Here is a 23,280-nt window from a genome sequence, read left to right on the forward strand (position 1 = left end):
GACAAGCCAGGAGCAGGTTTTCACTGAGCACGCGCAGCCAGACGAGCGCGCTGCGACCCCGCCCTCCTCAGATCGTCCAATCCCGAGAGCCGAAACGCCAAACCCCGCCCCTCCGGAAACCCCGCCTCCCGCGGCTTCAGAAGCCCTAGGCCGCGCTCCCTCCCGGAGTTCTGTACTCTTTCACGTAGTCGCTTTCCCCTAAGTCCTGACTTTTCCTCGAGGTCGCACCCGAGGAGGTCCTGTCTCGCTGCTAGCTTGCCGCGGCAGTGACGTACAGGGAGAACACTAAGGTCAAAGGTCAGCTCCAGCAAAGAAACACCCCTTCTACCCTTATCGGGGGGAGCCATAGACACGGGCCTTAGTGCCTCGGAAGCGGAAGTGTGTTTTCACGAAGGGCTGAACTCCGCCGAGTGATGACGTCTCCTCATTGGGCGGAAGGTTCGGTGGCAGTCGTCGGTGTTCCAGCTGGTGGTAGTTGGCTTCACTGTGTTGGGCGCTGGGCCCCTAGTTTCTGGAGCTGGGAAGTTGGGCGGCGGGCTCCGTCCCTGTCCTTCAGCTTCCAGCGTTCCTGGGTTTCCTTCGGCGGCGTGGGGCCTCGCCAAGGACTCGCCGGCCCTGTGGGGCCACGGCTTTAGTGGCGCCTTTTGCGGTGAGTGTGGGGGTTTTTCCTCGCTCCGCCCTGGGAACCCCTAGTTAGAGCGCCGCTTCTGCGGAAGTCTTCCCCGTTCGCCACGGGCAGTGATCTCCGAGGCTGAGGTGCACTGACACTTTTATTTTACTCTTGCCCTCCACTGCAAGCTTTACCAGACGCTGCGCTGTTACCCTTTTAATTTGTCTTCAGACTTACCCGAGCCAAATAAGTAAGCATTGGTAGGCTTGGCTCATGGAAGGCATTCCCGAACAAGAATTTAGATAAAGCTATTTCCCCAAAGCCTTTTGACATATACTAGGGTTTATTTTCCTATCTTTTAGTGTTTACTAACATGTTGGTTAGCATATTGTTCAGAACTTTTAGTTCAGCGACAGTGATAAGATGTGCTAAGGACTTTAATAAGTCGAAGCTAGTGACAATGTATTTTTTGTTGTTGAAACTTTCTTAATCAGCTTTTCGGTTACCAGTCTTCACTTAGTTGTTAGATATGCATTTGAACAATTTTTTTTGAGGCTTTCTTTTCTTGTTTTCTCTTTTTAAGCTGAAGAGATAAAGTAATGAAGGACAGTGCTCCTAACATGAAGATTCTAGCAGTACAGAGGATGAAAAAGGCTATAAATATATAATATAGCCCGACTCTAGTTAGGCCAAAAGAGACACGGGACAGTGATGACAGTTAATGTGCCCCTTAAGAGATTTGTCTGAGTCATTTGCTTTTGAAGGCTACCCTTAATTTCCTAATAGGCTTACAAGGATAGAAGAGGGTTAAGTAATATAGTTCCAATGACATAGCTGCATCAGTGCAGAAGAGGAGGGAGACATTTCCCTCAGACCTCTTTACCTCAACTTTTTGATATGACAGATTTAGTATTTTGGGATTTAATAAAGACTGTTATACAAGGAGTACTCCTGTAACTCTCTGTGCCTGCTACTGGAATAGTAGCTTTCTTCCTTTTAATTAGCCATTTTTAAATTTTTTAAAATTTATTTTATTTTATTTATTTTTTTAATGCGCTGGTGTGAGGGAATCAGGTCCCCTGGAACTGGATTTCCTGGATTTAGTTGTGAACTGCCATGTGGGTACTGGGAATTCACCCTGGGTTCTCTAGAAGAACAGCCAATGCTCTTAACCAATGAGCTGTCTCTCCAGCCCACTTTTCCTTTTAAAGATTGGATTTTTTCCATGTGCTTTGGGAGGCAAAGATGACCAGTAAAACTTAAAGTCTCTTGGGATCCTCTTAGTCTTGGTTGATTTGCTCTTTCCTGTGCTCCATGTTGGCAGAATACAGGATCTCCCATAGACCCACCTTGAGAGTTCTCATCCACGTGTTGCTTCCATACATCACTCCCATATGCCAACCATTTCCATGCCCTTTTCTCTGGCCTTCATTTTGAGAGTTCTGCACTTTCTGCATGATCAGTCTCCAGCTGATTTGCCTTACTTCGATGAAAAAAAAATCTCACAGCACCAAGGAAATCAACTAGAAAGCAGCTCATTAGTGGGTTGTTTTTCTACTTAGACTATTTGATGCACAAAAAGTAGATGAAGATGTACTGCTTCCATCTCCCATTTTCCACTAGGATATGTGGTGTGTATGTGGAAGTGTATAGAAGCAGTGTATTTTTGAGTTTTGACCCTTATTTGTTGAGATTTGTTATGTGTATGTTCAGTTTTTAAAAAAACCAAGCCGCATGTGCTTAGTTAGCTACTTTGTAGTCTGGATAGGGAAATTCCTTAAGCACAGGAATTGGAGGTGAGCCTCGGCATCATTAACAATACCCCAGCCCTAAAATACACAACAAAGTAGTGTGATAAAAGGAACACTTATCTGCACATTTGTAAAAGTAACTTTTATTCAACTGAAGTGATTGTCCTCTTGGATACTTACTGCGTCTGTCTGCTAACCTAGACCTAATTCTGGAAGTTTCTAGCCTCCATACGATCTTATCTGGGCCTAGAATGTTTTCAGCCTTGGAGATTTACTGCTGAATAAATTCACCCCTTCCTAATTCTTTCTAAACTCTGGCTGGCTGGTCAACTCAGCTGTTCTGGCTCAAAACTCCTCCTGATTCCATCTGACTTCTCTTTCAGCCTCAAACTAACTGGCAATCTGTTCTAATCTTCTGACACCGCATTCTCTGGTTCATTCTGTCTTTCTCTATATCTAGCTGGTTTTCTCTTTGAAACCTGTCTCTGTAAAACTTCTTAGTAAACTTCTGTAGACTTGTAACTCTTGGATTTTTCCCATTTGGGGCAGTTGCTGTTGTTTCTAAAGAGGTTTTATTCTGTATATTTGTGTGTGTGTGTGTGTGTGTGTGTGTGTGTAGTGTTTGTTTTCCTTTTTGAGACAGGATCTAACTATGTTGACTTCTCCAACCTTGAAGCCATAGTTTCAAGTAATCCTCCTGTCTCAACTTTCCAAGTAAAAAGGCCCTATAATGGTCCTCAGCCTAAGACAGTGTAAAAGTTGAGGGCAGATTTTCGTTCCTTTGAGGGATACTGCTGAGTGCAATGACTACTATCTACCTGGGTCTATAACTTCTTTTGCTTTTCTAATCAAGAGTTTGGATATGGCTTGTTCTCCAAAACATTTTATCCCCCCCCCCCCCCCCCCACACACACCAGTGTTAATTGTCCCTGGGGATTCTGACTGAGGATTTCATTTTGAGCTGATCGGCTTTAACTGTAACCATTTGTAGCCTTGTTTGACCTTGTGCCTTCTCACACTTTTCCATCTTCCCCTTCAATGCTCTTGTCAGTTTCAAAGACTACTACTTCCAAGGGATTTTATTTTTTTGTTTTTGTTTTTCCTCTTGGCAAGATTTTGTGTAAAGATTCTTTTTATGACTAACCTGACAGCCAAAGAGAATCTTGTATTGTTTTGTTTTCTCTTTTTTTTTTTTTTTTTTGAGACAAGGTTTCTCTGCACCTTGGCTGTCCTAGAACTTGCTTTGAAAACCAGGCTGGCTTGTAGATCCTCTTGCCTCTGCCTCCCAAGTGCTGGATTAAAGGCATGTGCCACCACTGCTAGGTGCCAAAGAATATCTTTAAAAAAGATTCCTTACAGGTTTTTTATTTTCCTTTCTTCTTTTCTCTCCCTCCCTCCCCCCTCCCTTTCCCCTCTCTTCTCCCCCCCTCCCCCATCCCTCTATCTTTCCTCTCTTCTTTCCAGGCTGGCCAGCATGGGACTTGCTATGTAGCTACATGTCACAGAGCTCCAGGAGTCTATTCCTTCTGAGTGCTAAGCTGTGCACTACTGTACCCCACCGTCTTTTTTTTTTTTAAGTTCTATTCCTACTGCTTATTGGATATGGTTTGTGCATATGCATGTGCCAGAGGAGAAAGTTGGCTGTCTTCCTCTATCCCTCTCTTCTTAGCCTCTTGAGACAGGGTCTTTTTTTTTTAATTGTAAAATCTTTTCTAAGTTTTTTGAATTTATGTTTTGAGTTATAGTTACATCATTTCCTCCTTTCCTTTCCTGCCAACAAGCCCTCCTTTATACTCCTAACTCACTTTTAATTCATGGCCTCTTTTTCAATAACTGTTCTTATATACATATATGTTTATGCATATATTCCTAAATACATAAATATGCCTTGTTTATTGCTAGTATGTAGGTTTTCATGTCTGACCTTTGGCTATCAGATAATCAGTTGTTGTGCTTCCATGAGAAAGACCATTTCTCTTGCTTTTAGTTGCCTGGAATTTCTTGAGTAAAATTGAGGCCACCTGAAGAGCTGTTGGTTACTGCCAGGGTGTCTGCCATTATTGCACCCCTAGGGTTATTGTGCTGTGCCACTTGTGGTTTATAGCTGTCATAGCTGGTAGGACTGTTGATTGCTTCCCTCTTTTGGAAGCTTCCTTTCATGGTGCCTTCTGGTACCAAGAAAGCTAGTCTTCAGGGAGGAGGCTTTCTGGTCAGTTCCAGCCCAAAGAGAGGCCTTTGGGCTCTGTGTCTTAAGCACATGGCGTCTTCATTAATAGGGACTTGCCTTCTGCCTCTGTTGGTGGGGAAGGCCAACCAAGTGACAACTCAAAAGGGGGCTTTTTATGGTTTGTGTTGGAGGTTTTGTTAGATGGTTGTTGGTTTTTGGAGCAAATATTGTTAGCTCTGATTTTTAAAAAATTGATTTAAACTATATATGTACTTATTTAGATGCAGACTTAAGAGTGCTGTAGTTTTGTTTGTTTTGTTAAAAGTAGATCTTTAATAGTATGCTTCCCATAATTTCTTTTCAAACTCCCTTGTTGTTTTACCCTTCAGTCCTGAATTTCTCTCCCTCTCCACTTCCTAATTAGAGCCTTAATTTCCTATGTAGAGCCCTGTTTTCTTCTCTCCCCATCAAATCACTTATACCCTGACTATATCCCTCTCTCTGTATTATGTCCTCATGCCACCAATGGTCCCTTTCTTTCTTTTCTTTTCTTTTTTTTTTTTTTTTTAAGATTTATTTATTTATTATGTAGGTATACTGAAGCTGTTTACAGACACACTCTAGAAGAGGGCGTCAGATCTCATTACGGATGGTTATGAACCACCATGTGGTTGCTGGGATTTGAACTCAGGACCTTCAAAAGAGCAGTCATTGCTCTTAACCGCTGAGCCATCTCTCCAGCCTCCCAATGGCCCCTTTTCACTGTCCTGATTTCTGTAGTCACTCTAGGCTGTGTACTCTCTAAGGCGAATAGCCCAGAGCTATGCGCCTTAGAGAGAACACGCGATGTTGGAGACTGGGTCTCTAACTAAACCTAAAGCCTACTGTTTTGGCTAGCTGGTTGGCTAGTGAGTTCCTTGGACCTACTCCTCAGTGCTGGGATACATGCATGGCACAGCTTTTACAGTGGATGCTGGGAAGTCGAACTCAAGCCCTCATGCTTGCACAGCAGGTGCTCTTAGACATTGAACCATTTCCCCAGGCACCTCAAATACTCATTTAAAATTGTATTTATTTTCAGAGCAAACATGGATTTATTAAGAAAAAGTGAGGGGGGCTGGTGAGATGGCTCAGCGGGTAGGAGCACCCGACTGCTCTTCCGAAGGTCCTGAGTTCAAATCCCAGCAACCACATGGTGGCTTACAACCATCCGTAACAAGATCTGACTCCCTCTTCTGGTGTGTCTGAAGACAGCTACAGTGTACTTACATATAATAAATAAATAAATAAAATCTAAAAAAAAAAAAAAAAAAAAAAAAAAAAGAAAAAGTGAGGAAAACTCCTGAGGATGAGAGAGGTTCTAAGTTTCTTTTCTTTTAAAATAACCTTGTTCTATAGCCAGGGTTGGCCTTAAACTTAAAGGTTGATCTGTCAGGTATGCATTACCTGCCTCGCCTAATAGAAGTTTTCTCTACCTTTTCTTCCATTAGACTGTGAAGTAGGGGCTAGAGAGATAGTGGGAGAATTAGATGTTTGGTTTGGTTTTGGAGACAGGGTTTCTCTTTTAGCCCTGGCTGTCTTGGAACTCACTCTGTAGACCAGGCTGGCTTCGAACTCAGAGAGCCGCCTGCCTCTGCCTCTCAAGTGATTAAAGGTGTGTGCCACCATCTCCCGGCCTCTTTTTTTTTTTTTTTTTTTTTTTTTCGAGACAGGGTTTCTCTGTATAGCCCTGGCTGTCCTGGAACTCACTTTGGCGGATTTCTTTTTCTTTTTTAAAATGGAACCCTGCCTGTCCTAGAATTGACCTGTAGACCAAGCTGGCCTTGAACTTGAAGATATCCAACTATCCTATTTCCCAAGCACTGGAGTTAAGGGTGTGCACCACCATGCCCAATTAGAGTCATTGAAAGACGATTTCTTATTTTTTGTGTATGTGAGTGTTCTGCTTGCATTTATGTATGTGCTCCACATGTCTGCCTGGTCCTTGCAGCAGTTGAAAGGTGATATGGATCCTTTGGAACTGGAATTACGGGTGGTTGTGAACCACCATGTAAGTGCTGGGAATTGAACCCAGATCCTCTGGAAAAACAACTGTTTTTTTATCAGTGAGCCATTTCTCCAGCCCTCTAACATTCATTTTTAAAAATTAACTGGTATAACTTAAAATAAAGGATGACCTGTTTATGATGTCATCTTAACAAGGTCATTGTGTTGTCATAGATAGACCTGTATAACTCCTGTAACAGTGCTAAAAGATGAATGGAAACATCCCTCTTCTTCCATGAAAGTAATTACTTCATTGATTTAGCATATTGGATATGGGATAAGAAATAAATCTTGAATCTTTTCAGTGAAGTAGCTGCTCTTTGAGGTTAAGCAATCATGTAGCTGTTTAATACAAAACAACCTTTGCTTAAGATAAACAACCTTTTCTCATTTTCATCATGCCAGCAATAACTTAAATTTTAATTTAATTTCATTTTCAATGTATTTTGGAGACAGGGTCTCATTATGTCACCCTGGCTGACCTCCAGCTCACAGAACTCTATCTACCTCTGTCTTCTGTGTGCTGGTGTGCTGGAATAACGGTTTGTGCTACCATATCCAGCTTTAATTTTTTTCAATTAATTATTTTTAAAATGTAGATAGTGTTTGACTAAGTAGACCTGGCTGGCTCAGAACTCACTATATAGAACAGGCTGGCCTGGAAATAACGCATGGAGATTGTCCTCTGTCTCCCAAGTGTTAGGATTAAAGGTGTTTATCACCACACCTAAAAATAATAACTTTTAACTTCTAAATTACTAAATTTTGCTTGAGTTGGAATGTAATATTTAGTTAATTACTCAGCCTGAGAAATCCTTTTTCTATTAGACCCTAAAGTTTATTTTCCCTTCCTACAACCTTTAACTTCCCTAAGCTCAGTCTCTTACGTTTCCCTGTGGCAAATATCTTAGCTATTTTCTCACTATTTTCCTTTTAAATTAATTTTTAGACTTTGTTTTTTATGTTTATGTGATTTTTGCCTACATGTATGCCTGTGTACCACATTCATGCCTGGTCCAGAGGAGACAAGCGGAGGGTACCAGAGTCCCTAGAACTGGACTTACAGACTCTTGTGAACTGCCATGTTAGTGCCAGGAGTTAAACCTGGGTCATCTGGAAGTCAGTGCTCTTACTTACTGAGCCCAAAATAAGTGCCTGTGATTTCAGAACCAAGTTTTGATAAAGCCTATCCTGCTTAGTTTAGCCAATTTTGTTTTTCATTCTGTGACTTTTATAGAAACCAAGAGTTGACCTTGACCCCTTATTGTTAGGCTTACTTCACTGTCAAGGTTCTCCAAAGAAACAAACCCATTTATTACCCATCATCATCATTTAGTTGTGAGTGTGTGTGTGTAGGTATTTTTGGTAGGAATTGACTTAGACAGTTATGGAGCCTGAAGATGGATCGGCAGGAGTTGTTGCCAAGTGGGCAGGCTAAAATGGGACAGGCTGAAGACCAGAGACCAGGAGAGATTTTCTTTTCTTCTCTTTACTTACTTACTTTCTTTCTTTCTTTCTTTCTTTCTTTCTTTCTTTCTATCTATCTATCTATCTATCTATCTATTTATTTATGTTATTTGTAGTTAGGTAAGAGGAATTCTGTTTTGGCATTTATTCTGCTGTTCTTTCATGTACCTTTTCCTACCAGCTAGTAATTAAAGCATGTTGAGGACAGGCAGTCATATTTATTTACCTTCTGTGGAGTTCTGCCATCCTTACATGTAAGGATATATCTGTATACTTTTACTAAACTACGCCTTTTTGTTTGTTCTCACTTTACACTGTCTCGTGTAACTCAGGCTGACCCCAATTCCTTGCTCCTCTTCCTCCTGCTGTCCCAGGACTCCAGAAGTGTCCCCCATGCCTGGCTTAAGGGAAAGGAGTTTTGAAGTTACTGTATTTTGGGGTTGAGAAATCAGTAAATCACTTTAGAATAGGGAGAAGAATGGTTTCCCTGGTAGTTAAGAGGATAAGATAAAATAATATTTATTTTTCGTTGGTTTGTTTTGAGACATGGTCTCACTGTGGCTTTGATTGGCTTAGAGCTCTCGATGTAGATCAGGCTGGCCTCCAACTCATAGTGAATCCCAGTGCTGGGATTAAAGGTGTGTGCCACCATGCCCAGCCTTAGACATGATGTTATTTATGTGGAGTGATTTAGTAGGTGACTGATTGTCATGTAGTTAATGGCTCAGCACTTGATTTATTTTTGTGCTACAAAAGTTAAGTGATTTATGAATTAAGATAAGTTTTCCTTTTTTTTTTTTCTTTTCTACTTAAGAGTGAGATTCAGACTAGCTGGAGTTCTGTAACGTGGGAGCTCAGCACCATGTCTGTGGCAGTCACTCCTCTTTCTCTTTTTCTTTACAAGTAGACAGGATGACACGATGCACCTTTCAGTTACTCATCCTCATGAGCATGTGCAGAAGAGAGAACAAAATTAACTTAAGACCATAGTTTCATTTCCTCAACAGATACTATTGGACATTTCAATGATCTGATGATTTATGTTTAAGATTCTCTAATTAGATATGTAAATGGGAGGTGTCATAACCAAACTTATCTTTTGGACAGGAATGTATTAAAGTTGCAGGTTGAGGTACTAGAAGCTACAATTATAGTATTCAAACATTGGGATACTTTAATTTGAATTTAAATATTCTTTTTCTTCACTTAGGAGTTAATGAGAAATGGTTTTCACTTATATTTTCTTTTCCTTTCCAGAGTTCACATAAATACATCTTAAAACCTTCAAGATGGTTCTAGCAGATCTTGGAAGAAAAATAACATCAGCATTACGCTCATTGAGCAATGCCACCATTATCAATGAAGAGGTATGAAAATATAGTGTGAGATACGTGTGCTGGTGTGTTGTTACTAGGATTAGAAAACTGGACTAAGTATATCTCTTTAGACTTGTGATTTAATTTGATGTAGGTTTAGTACTATAAATACCCAGTAACAGTCAGGAGTGCTTTGCACTGAAAAGTCCATTATTTTTAAGTGTATATGTGTTTGTGTGTCTGTGTGAGGTTATATGCATAACAATGCTAGTGCCCATGGAAGCCAGAAGAGGTTGAGTCTCTGGAGCTGAGTTACAGGGTATTGTGAGCTGCCTAAGTTCTAGGAATCAAAGTCAGGTCATCTGGAGGAGCAGCAGGTGGTCTTCCATTATGTCACTGTACTAGTTAGACCTTTTTGAAAAATCCCCCAAATCTACCGTTAGTTTTTTAAAAAAGGCAAAAACAAAACAATGTACCTTTTGAATACTTGAGTCTGAAAATATACCATGCTCTTCTGTCTCAGCATAGATCTAGAACTTCACAGTCCTTCTTTCTCCTTTGTTAGACATGTGCTTATCTTTTTTTTTTCCTGTACATTTCATTTAGCATTCTTTATATAAAAGATTAGCATTTTAGCCTAGTGTGGTGGTGAGTACTGTAGGGATAATTAATACTTGGTTATTATTACCTGTGTAAAACTAAATGCCGTGCCTTATTTTGACAGAATGACTGGAATTTAACAATATTTTCTCTCCAAAGGTAATTGAAAAAAATCTTTCCTCACCTCTAATAGAGTGGCATTGCTATTTTGTTATTAAGCTGCTATAGTACATGAAACCTGGTTAACCTCTGTTTGTATGTTGCTGGAGTAAAACACTGAGCATATTTCAATTTTATTTATTTTCAGGTATTAAATGCTATGCTGAAAGAAGTATGTACAGCATTATTGGAAGCAGATGTTAATATTAAACTAGTGAAGCAACTCAGAGAAAATGTTAAGTAAGTCGAATTAATTGTGTAAAAACAAACAGACTAAGTTTGGTTTACTGGGATTGAGGCAGTAACTAGGAAAGTTTGCTTTAATATAAGATAGTTCTATGCAGCACTGGAATGTTTTAAATTGACATATCAAGAAACTGCCTGTGAAACAACGTGTGGTGGCTTGTGCCTGAGAGGCTGAGGCAAGAGGAGTGTCATGAGTTCAGTACCAGCCTCTGTTATACAGGAAGCTTCAGACCAGCCTTGGCTGAAAGATTTACATGGAGAAAAGAAGAAGGGAGAGAGAAAGAAAGAAGGACGTTGTAGTTCCATAATTACGGTTCTGTGATCAAAGCAAGGACCGCTTCATTTCATTGTAGATTTCTTCTATCTGACTTATTTGGGTGGGCTTGCTCACTTATTATAGTTAAATGTGATACGGTTTTAATGTAAAAGCTTTTCAACAATTCAGTTTCTTTGTGAAATTGTGATAAGAGTATATGAGTCAGCCTTCTTCATGATTGAAGAGTTATATTCTGTTTTGTTCTGCATTTTGGTTTCTCTGTCCCTGTTTGAGAAGTCCTCTGGGTGGTCTTTGTCACAATATTCCTTGAGAGGCGTGGCAGGGCACCTGGAACCATACAGGCACCTCTAATAACTTCTTGAATCCCAGTCTAGCATTCCTTCTTTTACATTGATAATCTGGGAGAAGATACAGAACTACCAGAATGTAAACAGTTAGAGCTAGAAAGTCAGCATGATTCTTTGGGTATAAAATTTGCAATCTGTAAAACAATAAAATTTTATAGTTATAGCCAGAGAAATTAATTATGCATTGACCTGTAAGCCTTTAAACACTACAGAGTCTATATCTAGTGTTTTATATGATAATTCCTTGTGGTATAACCTTATAAATCTATAGCAATTATTTGAATGCTAATTAATATGAATAATTACATGAAATACTCTTACATCCTATGGGATAGAAGTAGTTTGAGATTATCTTCACTGACTTCTTATCCCAATTGTCACCATTTTGAAGGTCTGCAATTGATCTTGAAGAGATGGCATCTGGACTGAACAAAAGAAAAATGATTCAGCATGCTGTATTTAAAGAACTTGTAAAGGTAAAAGTATATCAACATTATGAGTCCATCAACTCGGTGCTCTTGAGTCCCTTCTGATGTATTTTATGGACAGTCCGTCCGTATTGAAGTATAGATTTGAGCCGTCAAGATGCTTCTCTTGCAATAACAACCTAACTCGATCCTGGAGCCTGTGTGGTAGAAGGGGATAGTTGGCTCCTGTAGCAGTTCCCTGACTTTCACATGTGTGTCATGGGAAATAAGCACAGACAGATACACATACACAGGGAAAAAAGTTCGAAAATAAATGGAAGGACTATTAACTTTTCTGGAAGTGGGCTATTTAAATAAAAAATTTGTGTTTGGGCCTGGGGAGCTGGCTGAGCAGTTAAGAACACTTGTTGTTCTTATCGAGGACCCCCAGGTTCAGTTCCTAGCATCCACATGGTGATTCACAACCATCTGTAACTCCGGTTCCAGAGGATCTGATGCCGTCTTCTGATCACTACAGGTGCCACACGGTACATACATACATGTAGACAAAACACACATGAAATGAATAATATAAAAAATGAATAACAAAAATAAAACTGAAAATTGTTTGAAAAAATATTTCTGTGTGTCTGTGTCTGGATATGTATGTGCATGTGATTTCTGGTGTCTGGGTGTCAAAGACTTTGGATTTCCCTGGAGCTGGAGTTACAAGTGGTTGGTAGCTACCTGATGTAGGTGCTGGAAACTAAATTTAGATCTTTTGTAAGAATTATCATAAGTTCTGGAACTTCATTGGGAAGCATTTGTTGTGCAACTACTTTATTCAAGGCAGTATGCCAGGTACTGTGGACAGCCAAGTACCGGTCCTTATCTCAGAGACGCTTACAGTCCAGAGCAATGCTAAGTATACAAAGCAAAGTTAAAACAGCTTTCATAGTAATATTAAAATATTATTTACTCTGGTGTGTCGTGCTGGGGATTGAACCTAATGACAAGCAAATGCTGTGTCATTGAACTGTATCTCTGGCTTGCCCTCTACCTTTTCACTGTGCCGGTATTTACACAGCCTGACAACCTGCTAGCACGAATCATGAATACCAGCTGACTGTGGTGGCACATACTCTTAATCCCATTACTTCCTTCTGGATCTTTCTACGCTCACCTTCATTCTTTATACCTCGTGGCATAAAATAGACATGTTGTGGTAAATCTCCAACCCAAAAGAGCCCGGGCAAAGAAATCACAACTCAATTAATATGAATACAAGCTGCATGCCTAGATTGGGCAGATCTACCGCTACACTACCATCTTCCCATCTATGAGACCCCTTAGAACTTGCAGTTTCTCTAAGCCACGGGCTTCTGCTCCATTCTCCTTCCACCTCCTCTTCCTCCGTCATGCCTCCTCCCTTCCTCTCCCCCAACCTTTTCAGCTCCACCTTCCCTTCTACTGCCCAGTCACCAGCTCCAGCCTTTATTTTACAAGTTAAGGTGAGGAGAAGGCTCACAGAAGTCACCAGTGATTCACCCCCATCTGCAACCCCTCCAGGGAAAACAGAATTAGCATCAAAATACAAGACCAGAGCTATTCACAACATAGATGTTCAAATGTCTTATTTTTACATTTCTTAAATATTTAAGAATTTTAAATGTATCTTCTTTTCATCATACATCCTGAAACAAGAAGACAGAGGCAGATGGATCTCTACTGTAAGGCCAGCCACGCACGTTACATAATGAGGCCCTGTCTGAAAAATAAACAGAAAGACAGTAACACCATCTAAATTATATTATTAGTGACGGGGACTTTACCACTTAAAGTGCCAGCTTTCACTTAAATCCATGATCACACAAAGAGATATTATCAATTATATTAAATTGTGGTGGTTGACTATGCATATATCTTTTTAAGTTTCTGTGGATGAAATGGGAAATATAGGTAAAATTCTGTCTGCTGTCCTCAACTCTTTTTCTTTTTGGGGGGGGGGATTTTTTTCTTTTTCGAGACAGGGTTTCTCTGTGTAGCCCTGGCTGTCCTGGAACTCACTTTGTAGACCAGGCTGGCCTTGAACTCAGAAATCCGCCTGCCTCTGCCTCTGCCTTCCGAGTGCTGGGATTAAAGGCATGCGCCACCATTGCCCGGCTGTACTCAACTTTCTTAATCCTCTTGGGAAGTCACATCTATGACTTCAGTTGCAAGCTGAAGTCACTGCTACTTGCTTAGAGTACTATTTTATATAAATGAATAATAAGCATATAATCTGGTTATTTCTGACCTGGACTTAATTTGGAAGAATTTTTTTCCAAAATGAAGTAAACCTGTCACTTTAAGGAAAATAACTGACAATATTGTAGCTGGTGATAAAAATTAGAGATAAAATTTTATGTGAAAAATATATGAACCAGGGGTCCCTAGTTTGAATCTAACACCACACAAAACAAGTAGACGTTGCATCTTTAATATGAGTTTGATAGAATCCTGATGTTATTTTTCTGATGAAAGTAGTACTGACATTAAGTCAAGATTTTTAATGAGTAATTATGTGAAATTTGCATAATGCAGTAAGCCAGTGTTTAAGAGACTAAATGGATGGTGGTACAGAATCATGCACTAGGACAGAACCTGTGCTAAGTATAGGGTAGAGGCACAGTGTCAATACAGCAGACTTAAGATTTATATGGTTTCAGATTACACAGTACAGCTAACCTATATAAATGAGTGTGTTTATAGAGGATTTTTCAAACAAAAAGGTTAGAAACATTTCAAGTGTAGGAAGAAGAAAGGATAGATTTATGAAGTGTTCAGTGATAGTAGCTGTTATTCTGCCATGAGTGTATAGAATGGAGGTAAATGTAGGGCAGCCTTTCTATATTGAAAAGATATGGCAGGAAGGGAAGTGGTCTTGTTTAAGACAGATTTTTGCCTATTTTAGAAGTTTTCCAAAGTTGTACACATGCTTGGAAAAGGGACAAGAAGATGTGTTCTGGTTTGTTTTCCCCTTCTCTTTACCAAGTTTCCCCTGAAACCATATGTAGTAACTCACGACCTTGACACTATCATCTAGGGTGAGTTTGGCAGACTAACTTATAAGGGTTTGGAATATGATGAACTACATGTTCTCTTTTGCAGCTCTTCAGCTCTGCTTTTGAAATACAAAGATAGTAAATGAATGGACATAGTTGTGTCCCACTAAAGGTTTATTTACACCAGACCTGGCAGCTCACCCCTATAATCCTAGCAGGGAATGCTGTTCAGATGCTGCCGCAGGAGTTCTAGGATAGCCTGGGCTACATATTGCGTTCCAAACCAACCTAGAGAGATCTGTTTAATCACCAATCATCAAAAATCATGTGCGAATAATTATTTCTGGCTCTAAATGGGGTCAAAATTAAGCTTTTGAGTGCCTTTTAGAATGCTTTATACTTGGCATATATAGTAGTGTATGTCTGTAATCCCAGGTTTTCAAGTTATTAGAAGGAGGAGAGTCAGTAATTTTTTGCTAGCCTTAGCTACATCGTTCATGGCTGGCTTAGGTAACATGAGACTCTCAAAAATAAAACAAAGAAAATAAGCCTTGTGTTGGGAAACTGTACCTATGTGACTCATTCCCACTAGCCCAGTATAAAATTATATTGTCCTCCCTTGCTTTCTTTAGGAAAAAGCTTTATAGATCTTTTAGCATTAGAAAATTTAATATTTGCATCAGAAGGTGTCTTCATGTGCCATTTATTATTTTGCTTCACACAAACATTTGTCAAGTTGAATATGCATACCAGTATAGAATCCTCTAGACATGTGATTATTGAGCGCTTGTAATGTATTTAGGCTAAATCATAAGGCTATTCAAGTAGGAAATTAAATTAAACACACTAATTTAAATAAAAAGAAAGAAAAGGTGAAACCACATAAATAGGGGAGTGCCTGCCTTGCTCTATGAAGCTCTGGGTCTGTCCCTATTGTCAAAACCAGCTTTTAATTTTCTTATTTTAATTTAATAGGAAAGGCTAGTTTAAAAGGCTGGGTTTGAAGACTTACTATATGAGAAAATAAATATAACATCTTATCATATAGATTGCTGCTAAAATGATAACATTTGAGTAATATAAATGTATATATGCTAAATAACAAAATATTTTAGGAAGCTTCAGCTTCATATATTATGAGAAATTTTAAAAATTACATTATTTATTTTGTGTGTGTGTGTGTGGCAAGTGTGTATTATGTTTAACCACTTGAGGGAGTTGGCTGTTTCTCTGTACCCTGTGGCTCCTGGGGATTGAACTTTGGTATCAAGTTTGGTAATCAACTTTTGTTAAGAAAGGTCTGAGTATGGCATCAACACTGCAATATTTTATAAAACTCTTAAATTTCACTCTGTCCAAAGTGGGGACTGCTAGAGTTGCCTCAGAATGTTGGGATTATGGTGACTTCAATAAAATGAAAACATCCTTAGCTTGACATAAATGTCATAGGGAGAGGAATTTTTGAATGCCACACAGCAGTCTGATATTTTTCTTTCTGGTGTGTAGCTTGTAGACCCTGGAGTTAAAGCGTGGACACCGACTAAGGGAAAGCAAAATGTGATCATGTTTGTTGGATTGCAAGGGAGTGGTAAAACGACAACATGTTCAAAGGTAAATACTCTTTATAGTCATGTGGAATATATATTTATATAAATAGAGTTTTATTTTAAAGTTAAGCTGTAGATTGTTGTTTTACAGTTTTGTTACTTGGTACAACTTTTCTGCTTTTGTAGTATTTTTATAGGAAAAAACACAGAATCCTATAGTTTCCTTTCTACACCAGGTGTGGTGATGTGTGACTGTAGTTCCAGCCCCTTGTGGAGGTAGGGAGGTCAGGAATTGAAGGAATCCTCAGCTCCATGGTGAGTTTGAGGTCAGCCTTAATGGTAGGAGGCCATCTCCAAAAAACCAAACCAAAACACAATAAAAAACAATGTCAATTCTGGTTTCTTTTGAAACAGAAGAAGCAATTTCTGCCCTTAAAGAGTAAGTATGGCCAGATAGAGTGTTGGGGCCAGCTTGTGTTGTAGTTACTTCCAGCCCAGACCGGGCTACATGGTGAAAGAGAGGGTAGGGTGTGTATGTGAGGTAGGGCTCTCGTGCACACAGTGAATTTTTTTTTTTAATTAAAGAAAACACAGGATATTTGCTATGTTTTGACACAGAATTCTCCTTTGAGTTTCCCACTGTATATAATATGACCTTTTATATTACATATCCTTTTTTTTGGGGGGGTGGGTTCGAGACAGGGTTTCTCTGTATAGCCCTGGCTGTCCTGGAACTCACTCTGTAGACCAGGCTGGCCTCAAACTCAGAAATCCACCTGCCTCTGCCTCCCAAGTGCTGGGATTAAAGGCGTGCGCCACTACCCCCTGGCTATATTACATATTCTTATATTGATATTTTATTTTATTTTATTTTATGGTACTTTTTTTTTTCTAGAATTGGGTTCCCCGACTTAATTGCTAGATTTTTTTTTCTTTCCCTCACAAACAGACTTTAGCCATGTTATAGTTTAAGGGCAGGAGTAATGGTTATTTTTAAAAGATAGTATTAATTATTTTGGCCTTAACATTACAAGTTAACATTTTTAACAGTAATTATTGTTGCTTTTTCATCTTACAGTCATTAAATGACAATTTAAACTCAGGAGATTTTGCAGTGCCTTAATATTTTGTTGTATTCAAGAGAATTATGAAGTTTTACTTTACTCATTAGATAATGAGATTAAACAATGAAGTTGTATATAAAATGATTTATTATATTTTCTGATACTTTATTTTGAATCTTCCTTTGCCAGTTAGCATATTATTACCAGAGGAAAGGTTGGAAGACCTGTTTGATATGTGCAGATACATTCAGAGCAGGTAGTGTGTTGAAATTTAAAATCTGTTTACTCTTCTTTCTGATGTCGTATTGGAGGCTTCATTACCTCTTTCTCTTCTAGGAGCCTTTGACCAGCTAAAACAGAATGCCACCAAAGCAAGAATTCCGTTCTATGGCAGGTAGGCTACTGTTGGCTTTGGTTTGTGGTACTCAGTCTTAGTTTTAGTCCAGTCTGTCCTGGAAAACTTTGGCAGGTCCAGGCTGGCCTCTGGCTTGTGAGTCTTTTGTCTCTATCTTCTGAGTGCTGGGATCACAAGATGTGAGGCAGCATACACACAGTCCTTTTTTTGTTTTAAGACATCAGAAGCATATCTTATTAAGAGCTGCCAGGGAATATAAAGTATGTAGTAGGAGAAAAAAATAAAAGTAAGGGCCTAACAACCTGAAACATGGAAAGGAGAGAAACATGGTAGGAGAGAACCAACTTCAGAGGGTTTGACCTCCACATGTATGCTGTGGCACATCAGTGTGTGGTATCCCTACTCGTATGTGTACACACACACACAATCCTACAAATAGGTGTATCTTTATAACACTACAAATGAAGCACATATTAGCATATCTAATTAACACTTTTAGTGCTGTTTTATTATCATCTATGTTACATATGTTTATAGGAAGATAGGTTACGTTAGATCAAAATGATTATTTGACAGCTGTCTTAGTTTTGCTACAGTGAAACACCAGGAGCAACTTTGGGAGGAAAGGTTTACCTGGCTCACACTTCAGCACAATAGTTCATCATTGAAGGAGATTGGGACAGGACCTCCAACGAGACAGGAACCTGGAGGCAGAAGCTTATGTAGAGGCCATGGGGAGGCTGGTGATTGGCTTCCTCCACATGGTTCTTCCGGGAGTGTTTTTAATTGAGGTCCTACTGTTAGATAACTCCAGCTGTGTCAAGTTGACATCTAACTAGCCAGCACAGCTTTGAACCAGAGTGCGACTAATGCCTATATGGATTGGATACATCTGTCAAAACTCATCAAAGGAGACTGGCATGTAGCTTATGGATAGAGTACTTGCCTAGGATATACAAGGCCCTGAGTTTAATACCTAGTTCCACTAGAGCAAAGCAAAAGACAAAACAACCTCCTCCCTTCAAAAGAACATTCATTAAAATGAATACAGTGGGGGGCTGTAGAGATGGCTCAGCAGTTAAGAGCACTGAGTCCTCTTCCAGAGGTCCTGAGTTCAATTCCCAGCAACCACATGGTGGCTCACAACCATCTGTAATGAGGTCTGATGCCCTCTTCTGGTATGTCTGAAGAGAGCAACAGTGTACTCACAAATAAAATAAATAAAATAAATAAAATAATTCTTTTTTGAAAGTTGAATATAGTTGGGACAAGTGAGCTGGCTCATCAGGTAAAGTCACTTGTCACCAACCCTGGCAACTTGAGTTTAATTCCTAAGACCTTGATGGTGTAAAGAGAACCTACTGCTTCAAGTTGCCCTGTGACTTCTCACAGGTATTCATAGTGTATGCTTTTATATTCATGCTTATAAGCATATACCTATAGAAGACCAAGTAAATAAGAGGATGTATATAATAAAGAAGAATGAATGCAGTGGTACACTTTGTTGTGTTGTTTAACAGTCTCCCCTTTAAAACTCCCCCTTAAAAATAATTACTGCAATCTTTTATGAAGCCTACTATATGTGTATATATATAGTCATTGTCACTTACTATGAAGATCTTTGATCCCGTTTCCTTATAAATTTACAAATTTTAGTTGTATAGCTATAATTTTAGTACTTAAGATGCTGAGGTAAAGATTGTCATACATTCAAGAGTACACCCAGAACAATCTATAGCTAGTACCAGCTTAGCCAGGGCTACAGAGTGAGACATTTTCTCAAAAAATAATTAATTGGTTGATTGATAATTAATAATTGATAATATAGTAATGGTAATAACTGTCATTTTAATTTATTTATTCTCTCTGCATGGGTGTTTTACCTGCATATATGTCTACCATGTGTGTGCCTGCCTGGTGCCATTGGAGACTAGAGGAGGACATTGTACTGCTTAGAACTAGAGTTAACATGGTTATGAGCCCAGCTTTATGGGTGCTGGGAACTAAACCTAGGTCCTCTGGAAGAACACCCAGTGTTCTTAAGTGCTTTTCTATCTCTCCAGGCCCTGCCCCTGTTTTCTTTTTTTGGGGGGGGGGTTGTTTTTTTAGGGAAGTATTTGTTTTGGTTCATGTCTGTTTTAATACTAACATACCAGAAAAAGCATAAATGTCCAACATCAATGCACACAGTAAATGATGATGTTATCTGGTGGGATGCTGTATAATCTAAAAATCTGTTTCACAGAAGCATTTAATAATTTCATTAATTATAGCAAAAGGTTGTTAAAAGGAAAAGCAGTTAAAATACACTTTGTAACATGACTTCATTTATTAAAGAAGATATCAAAAAATGTTTAAGGAAACAATTCAGAAAAAACCTGTAGTAGTTATGCAGACTTAGGTAGGAAAAGTTTAGTGGTATCTCATGATGCCAAAGAAATGGGCTTCTGTATTTATTACGTATTAGTAATTTCTTCTAAATTGAAAATATAATAATTTAATTGTGTTCAGAATAGATTAAAAGTAAACTGACAGTTTCCAAGTAAATAATATTTGAATGTTTTCCCATTGTGGTTTTGGTAAATCATTTGTCCATCTTAAATAGCTATACTGAAATGGACCCTGTCATCATTGCTTCTGAAGGAGTGGAGAAATTCAAAAATGAAAATTTTGAAATTATTATTGTTGATACAAGTGGTCGTCACAAACAAGAAGACTCTTTATTTGAAGAAATGCTTCAAGTTTCTAATGCTATAGTAAGTAGCTTTCCATGGGACACCATTTTAAAAACTTCAGTTTATCTATAAAACCTTTTTGAGCTTATGAATATAAATTACTCCTTACCTGTAAGACAGCTACTATCACTGAGTGTAAAGGAATTACTGTCATTAGCATAGAAAAAATAATAATGAAAAATTAAGAATTTACCTTAAGGGCTGGTGAGATGGCTCAGTGGGTAAGAGCACCCGACTGCTTGCTCTTCCGAAGGTCAGGAGTTCAAATCCCAGCAACCACATGGTGGCTCACAACCATCTGTAACAAGATCTGACACCCTCTTCTGGAGAGTCTGAAGACAGCTACAGTGTACTTACATATAATAAATAAATAAATCTTTAAAAAAAAAAAAAAAAAAGAATTTACCTTAAGTATTTGGGGTTTTTTTTTCTTGTTACTTAAATCAGTAGAAACAATAATTTTGAAGATTTTTCAAAATGAAACATTATATTGTCATTTAGTGTTTCCTTTAAAGCTCTTAAAAGATGGAGTTAGGTGTAGTGGCACATGCTTTTTATTGTAGTACTTGGGAAACACTGAGTTCAAAGCCAACCCTATTCTATGTTATCTTACCTTCTAGGCCAGCCAAGGCTACATAGTGAGACCTGTGTATGTATTGTTCATTGTTCTGTTGCTGTGAAAGAGACACCATGACCAAGGCAACTCTTATAAAAGAAAATGTTTAGTAGGTCTTACAGTTTGAGAGGTTGGTGGCACACAGTTGGTGCTGGAGATGTAGCTAAGAGTCCTACATCCAGATCTGTAGCAGAAGAGAGAGGCACTGGGCCTAGCTTGGGCTTTTGAAACCTCAGAGCCCACCCCCAATGACAGACACACTTCCTCCAGCAAGGCTATACCTACTTCAAAATGGCCACACCTTCTAATCCTTCTCAAGTAGCACCATTCCCTGATGACGAGGCATACAAATATAGGAGGTTATGGGGACCATTTTTATTAAAACCAGAGCACCTCTTCTCAACAAGACAAAAATGAAATTATGATGGAAATAATGCACAGTAAGAAGCAGCCTAACACCTGTTGCACACCTTATTCTTTGGATGGTGATGTGTACTCATTAGTGTATTCTTAGTGCTACTGTTATTTGACAAATGTGAATGGATTTTTTTGAGACAGGGTTTCTCTTTGTAGCTTTGGTTATTCTAGAACTTATTCTCTTTAGACTCTGCTGGCCTCAGCCTCCAACTCAGATCTGCCCAACGTGCAACCTGTCTTCTTCATTTAGGTCTCAGCTCAAAATAATTTCCAAAGAGGTTATCATAGTTTCTTCTCGTATCATGAGCACAGTTTTCCCTATTTATCTCTTTGTCAAGACCTATATGTCACTTAATTTATGGTGCTCCCTCAGTCAGTACTTACTGAATCAGTATGTATAGTAAGCATTCCATACATGCTCGTGGTCACCTTTTTGTAACAGCAGTAAAAACGTGTCTTTTTATTTACTCTTTCTAGCAACCTGATAACATTGTTTATGTGATGGATGCATCCATCGGACAGGCTTGTGAGGCCCAGGCGAAGGCCTTTAAAGACAAAGTAGATGTAGCTTCAGTAATAGTGACAAAACTCGACGGTCATGCGAAAGGAGGCGGTGCTCTTAGTGCGTGAGTATCAGTTGGAGTTTTACTCTTATGGCTATTACTATCCCTTTGCCCTGTAAATCATTTGTTTTATGCCTTGGGGGGTGTGTGCGTGTGCACGTGTGCGTGTGTGCATGCGTGCTCGATAAGAATAAGTTTCTTATTCTGTTTTTAAAAACATTATTGTAATGGAATTGATAGAATCCATGAATGAGATTTAAGTACAAAAGGAATTTTGGAGCCCAATTGGTATAGGTCTTAACTCGTGAAAAGGAACTTTAACTTTATACATTTTGTCTAATATCTTAAAGAATTTGTTTTCTTTTTTGGTTATTTTTTTATTTTATTTTCCTTGTAGAGTTGCTGCCACAAAAAGTCCAATTATTTTCATTGGTACAGGGGAACATATAGATGATTTTGAACCTTTCAAAACACAACCTTTCATCAGCAAACTCCTTGGTAAGTATAGTATTGAATAATCTCTGAGATGGTGTAGATCTTAGAACAAATGGCTTTAGTCATGTGTTTATTACTGTCCAAAACAATAATTTCACTTTGTGACTTATCATTCTAACCTGATTTAACTTTTCTTTAAGTGCCGGAGATCAAAATCAGGGCCTTGTATGTGCAACTGAGCTGCGTCCCCAGCCCTCTAACCCTCTTCTTTGCTGTGGTTAGCCTGGAAACATGATTTATTAGATGGAGAGCTTTTTAGAAGAGTTTGAGCACATAATGCAGAAAATGCAGTTGTAGTCATAGAGGTTGTATAGATAGAAAAACCTTTCTGTTGTCTCAAAGTGGGAGAGTTAGGGAGCACAGAATTAGGAGGTCAGCTTTGGGCTGTCTTCCCTGGTTTATGTCTTTGCTGCAATTTAACGTTCTTAGCTTCAGTTCCTTTCACATAAAATACAGTAGAGTACTTAGCCCTGCAGAGCTATTATATGTGCCCATGTGAAGGTGAGCATATTGTTAACTGTTCACTTTTCTCTTTGGTGTCTTTCAGGAATGGGTGATATTGAAGGACTGATTGATAAAGTCAATGAATTGAAGTTGGATGATAACAAGGCACTTATAGAGAAGTGGAAGCACGGTATATTTTTAGCAAAATGGCATTTGATCTTAATGTTTTTGGTTTTTTTGCTTTGTTTTGTTTTCTTTCTTTTTTCATGGTGCTGAGGAGTGAACCAGGGCTTTGCACATGCTAGGCAAGTGGTTTACTGCTAGTACACCTCCCAACCATGGGTTTCTGAGAGCATGGCTTACTGTATAGCTAGGCTGGCCTTGGACTTTTAATCCTCCTGCTTTAGGCATGCACTATCATACTTTCCCTTCTTTCTTCTTTTCTTTCAAAAAAAAAATTATAAACCAGGCAGTGGTGGCACACACCTTTAATCCCAGCACTTGCGAGGCAGAGGCAGAGGCAGGTGGATCTTTGTGAGTTCAAGACCAGCATCATCAAAAGAGTGAGTTCCAGGACAGCTAGGGACTGAAACCTGAAATTCTGTGT

General features: G+C 39.0%; 1 protein-coding gene across 3 annotated transcripts in view; it reads left to right on the forward strand.

The window, feature by feature from the left end:
- The first annotated feature begins 122 nt into the window (after positions 1–122).
- Positions 123–23,280, forward strand: part of Srp54c (signal recognition particle 54C) — a 49,214-nt gene continuing 26,056 nt past the window's right edge. For 2 of the 3 annotated variants that reach the window (NM_001377038.1, NM_001100110.2), the window contains exons 1-11: positions 382–649; positions 9,299–9,408; positions 10,265–10,356; positions 11,378–11,462; positions 15,944–16,048; positions 17,238–17,304; positions 17,385–17,442; positions 20,009–20,159; positions 21,649–21,797; positions 22,132–22,232; positions 22,777–22,863. In NM_001377038.1, the coding sequence (NP_001363967.1) occupies positions 9,331–9,408; positions 10,265–10,356; positions 11,378–11,462; positions 15,944–16,048; positions 17,238–17,304; positions 17,385–17,442; positions 20,009–20,159; positions 21,649–21,797; positions 22,132–22,232; positions 22,777–22,863 (973 nt within the window). In that variant the 5' untranslated portion in view covers positions 382–649; positions 9,299–9,330. Of the gene's footprint in view, positions 650–9,298; positions 9,409–10,264; positions 10,357–11,377; positions 11,463–15,943; positions 16,049–17,237; positions 17,305–17,384; positions 17,443–20,008; positions 20,160–21,648; positions 21,798–22,131; positions 22,233–22,776; positions 22,864–23,280 lie in introns of all 3 variants that reach the window. The other variant, XM_011243971.3, reaches the window with a different exon arrangement.

This window comes from Mus musculus, chromosome 12, assembly GCF_000001635.26.
Source record: "Mus musculus strain C57BL/6J chromosome 12, GRCm38.p6 C57BL/6J".
NCBI lineage: Eukaryota > Metazoa > Chordata > Mammalia > Rodentia > Muridae > Mus > Mus musculus.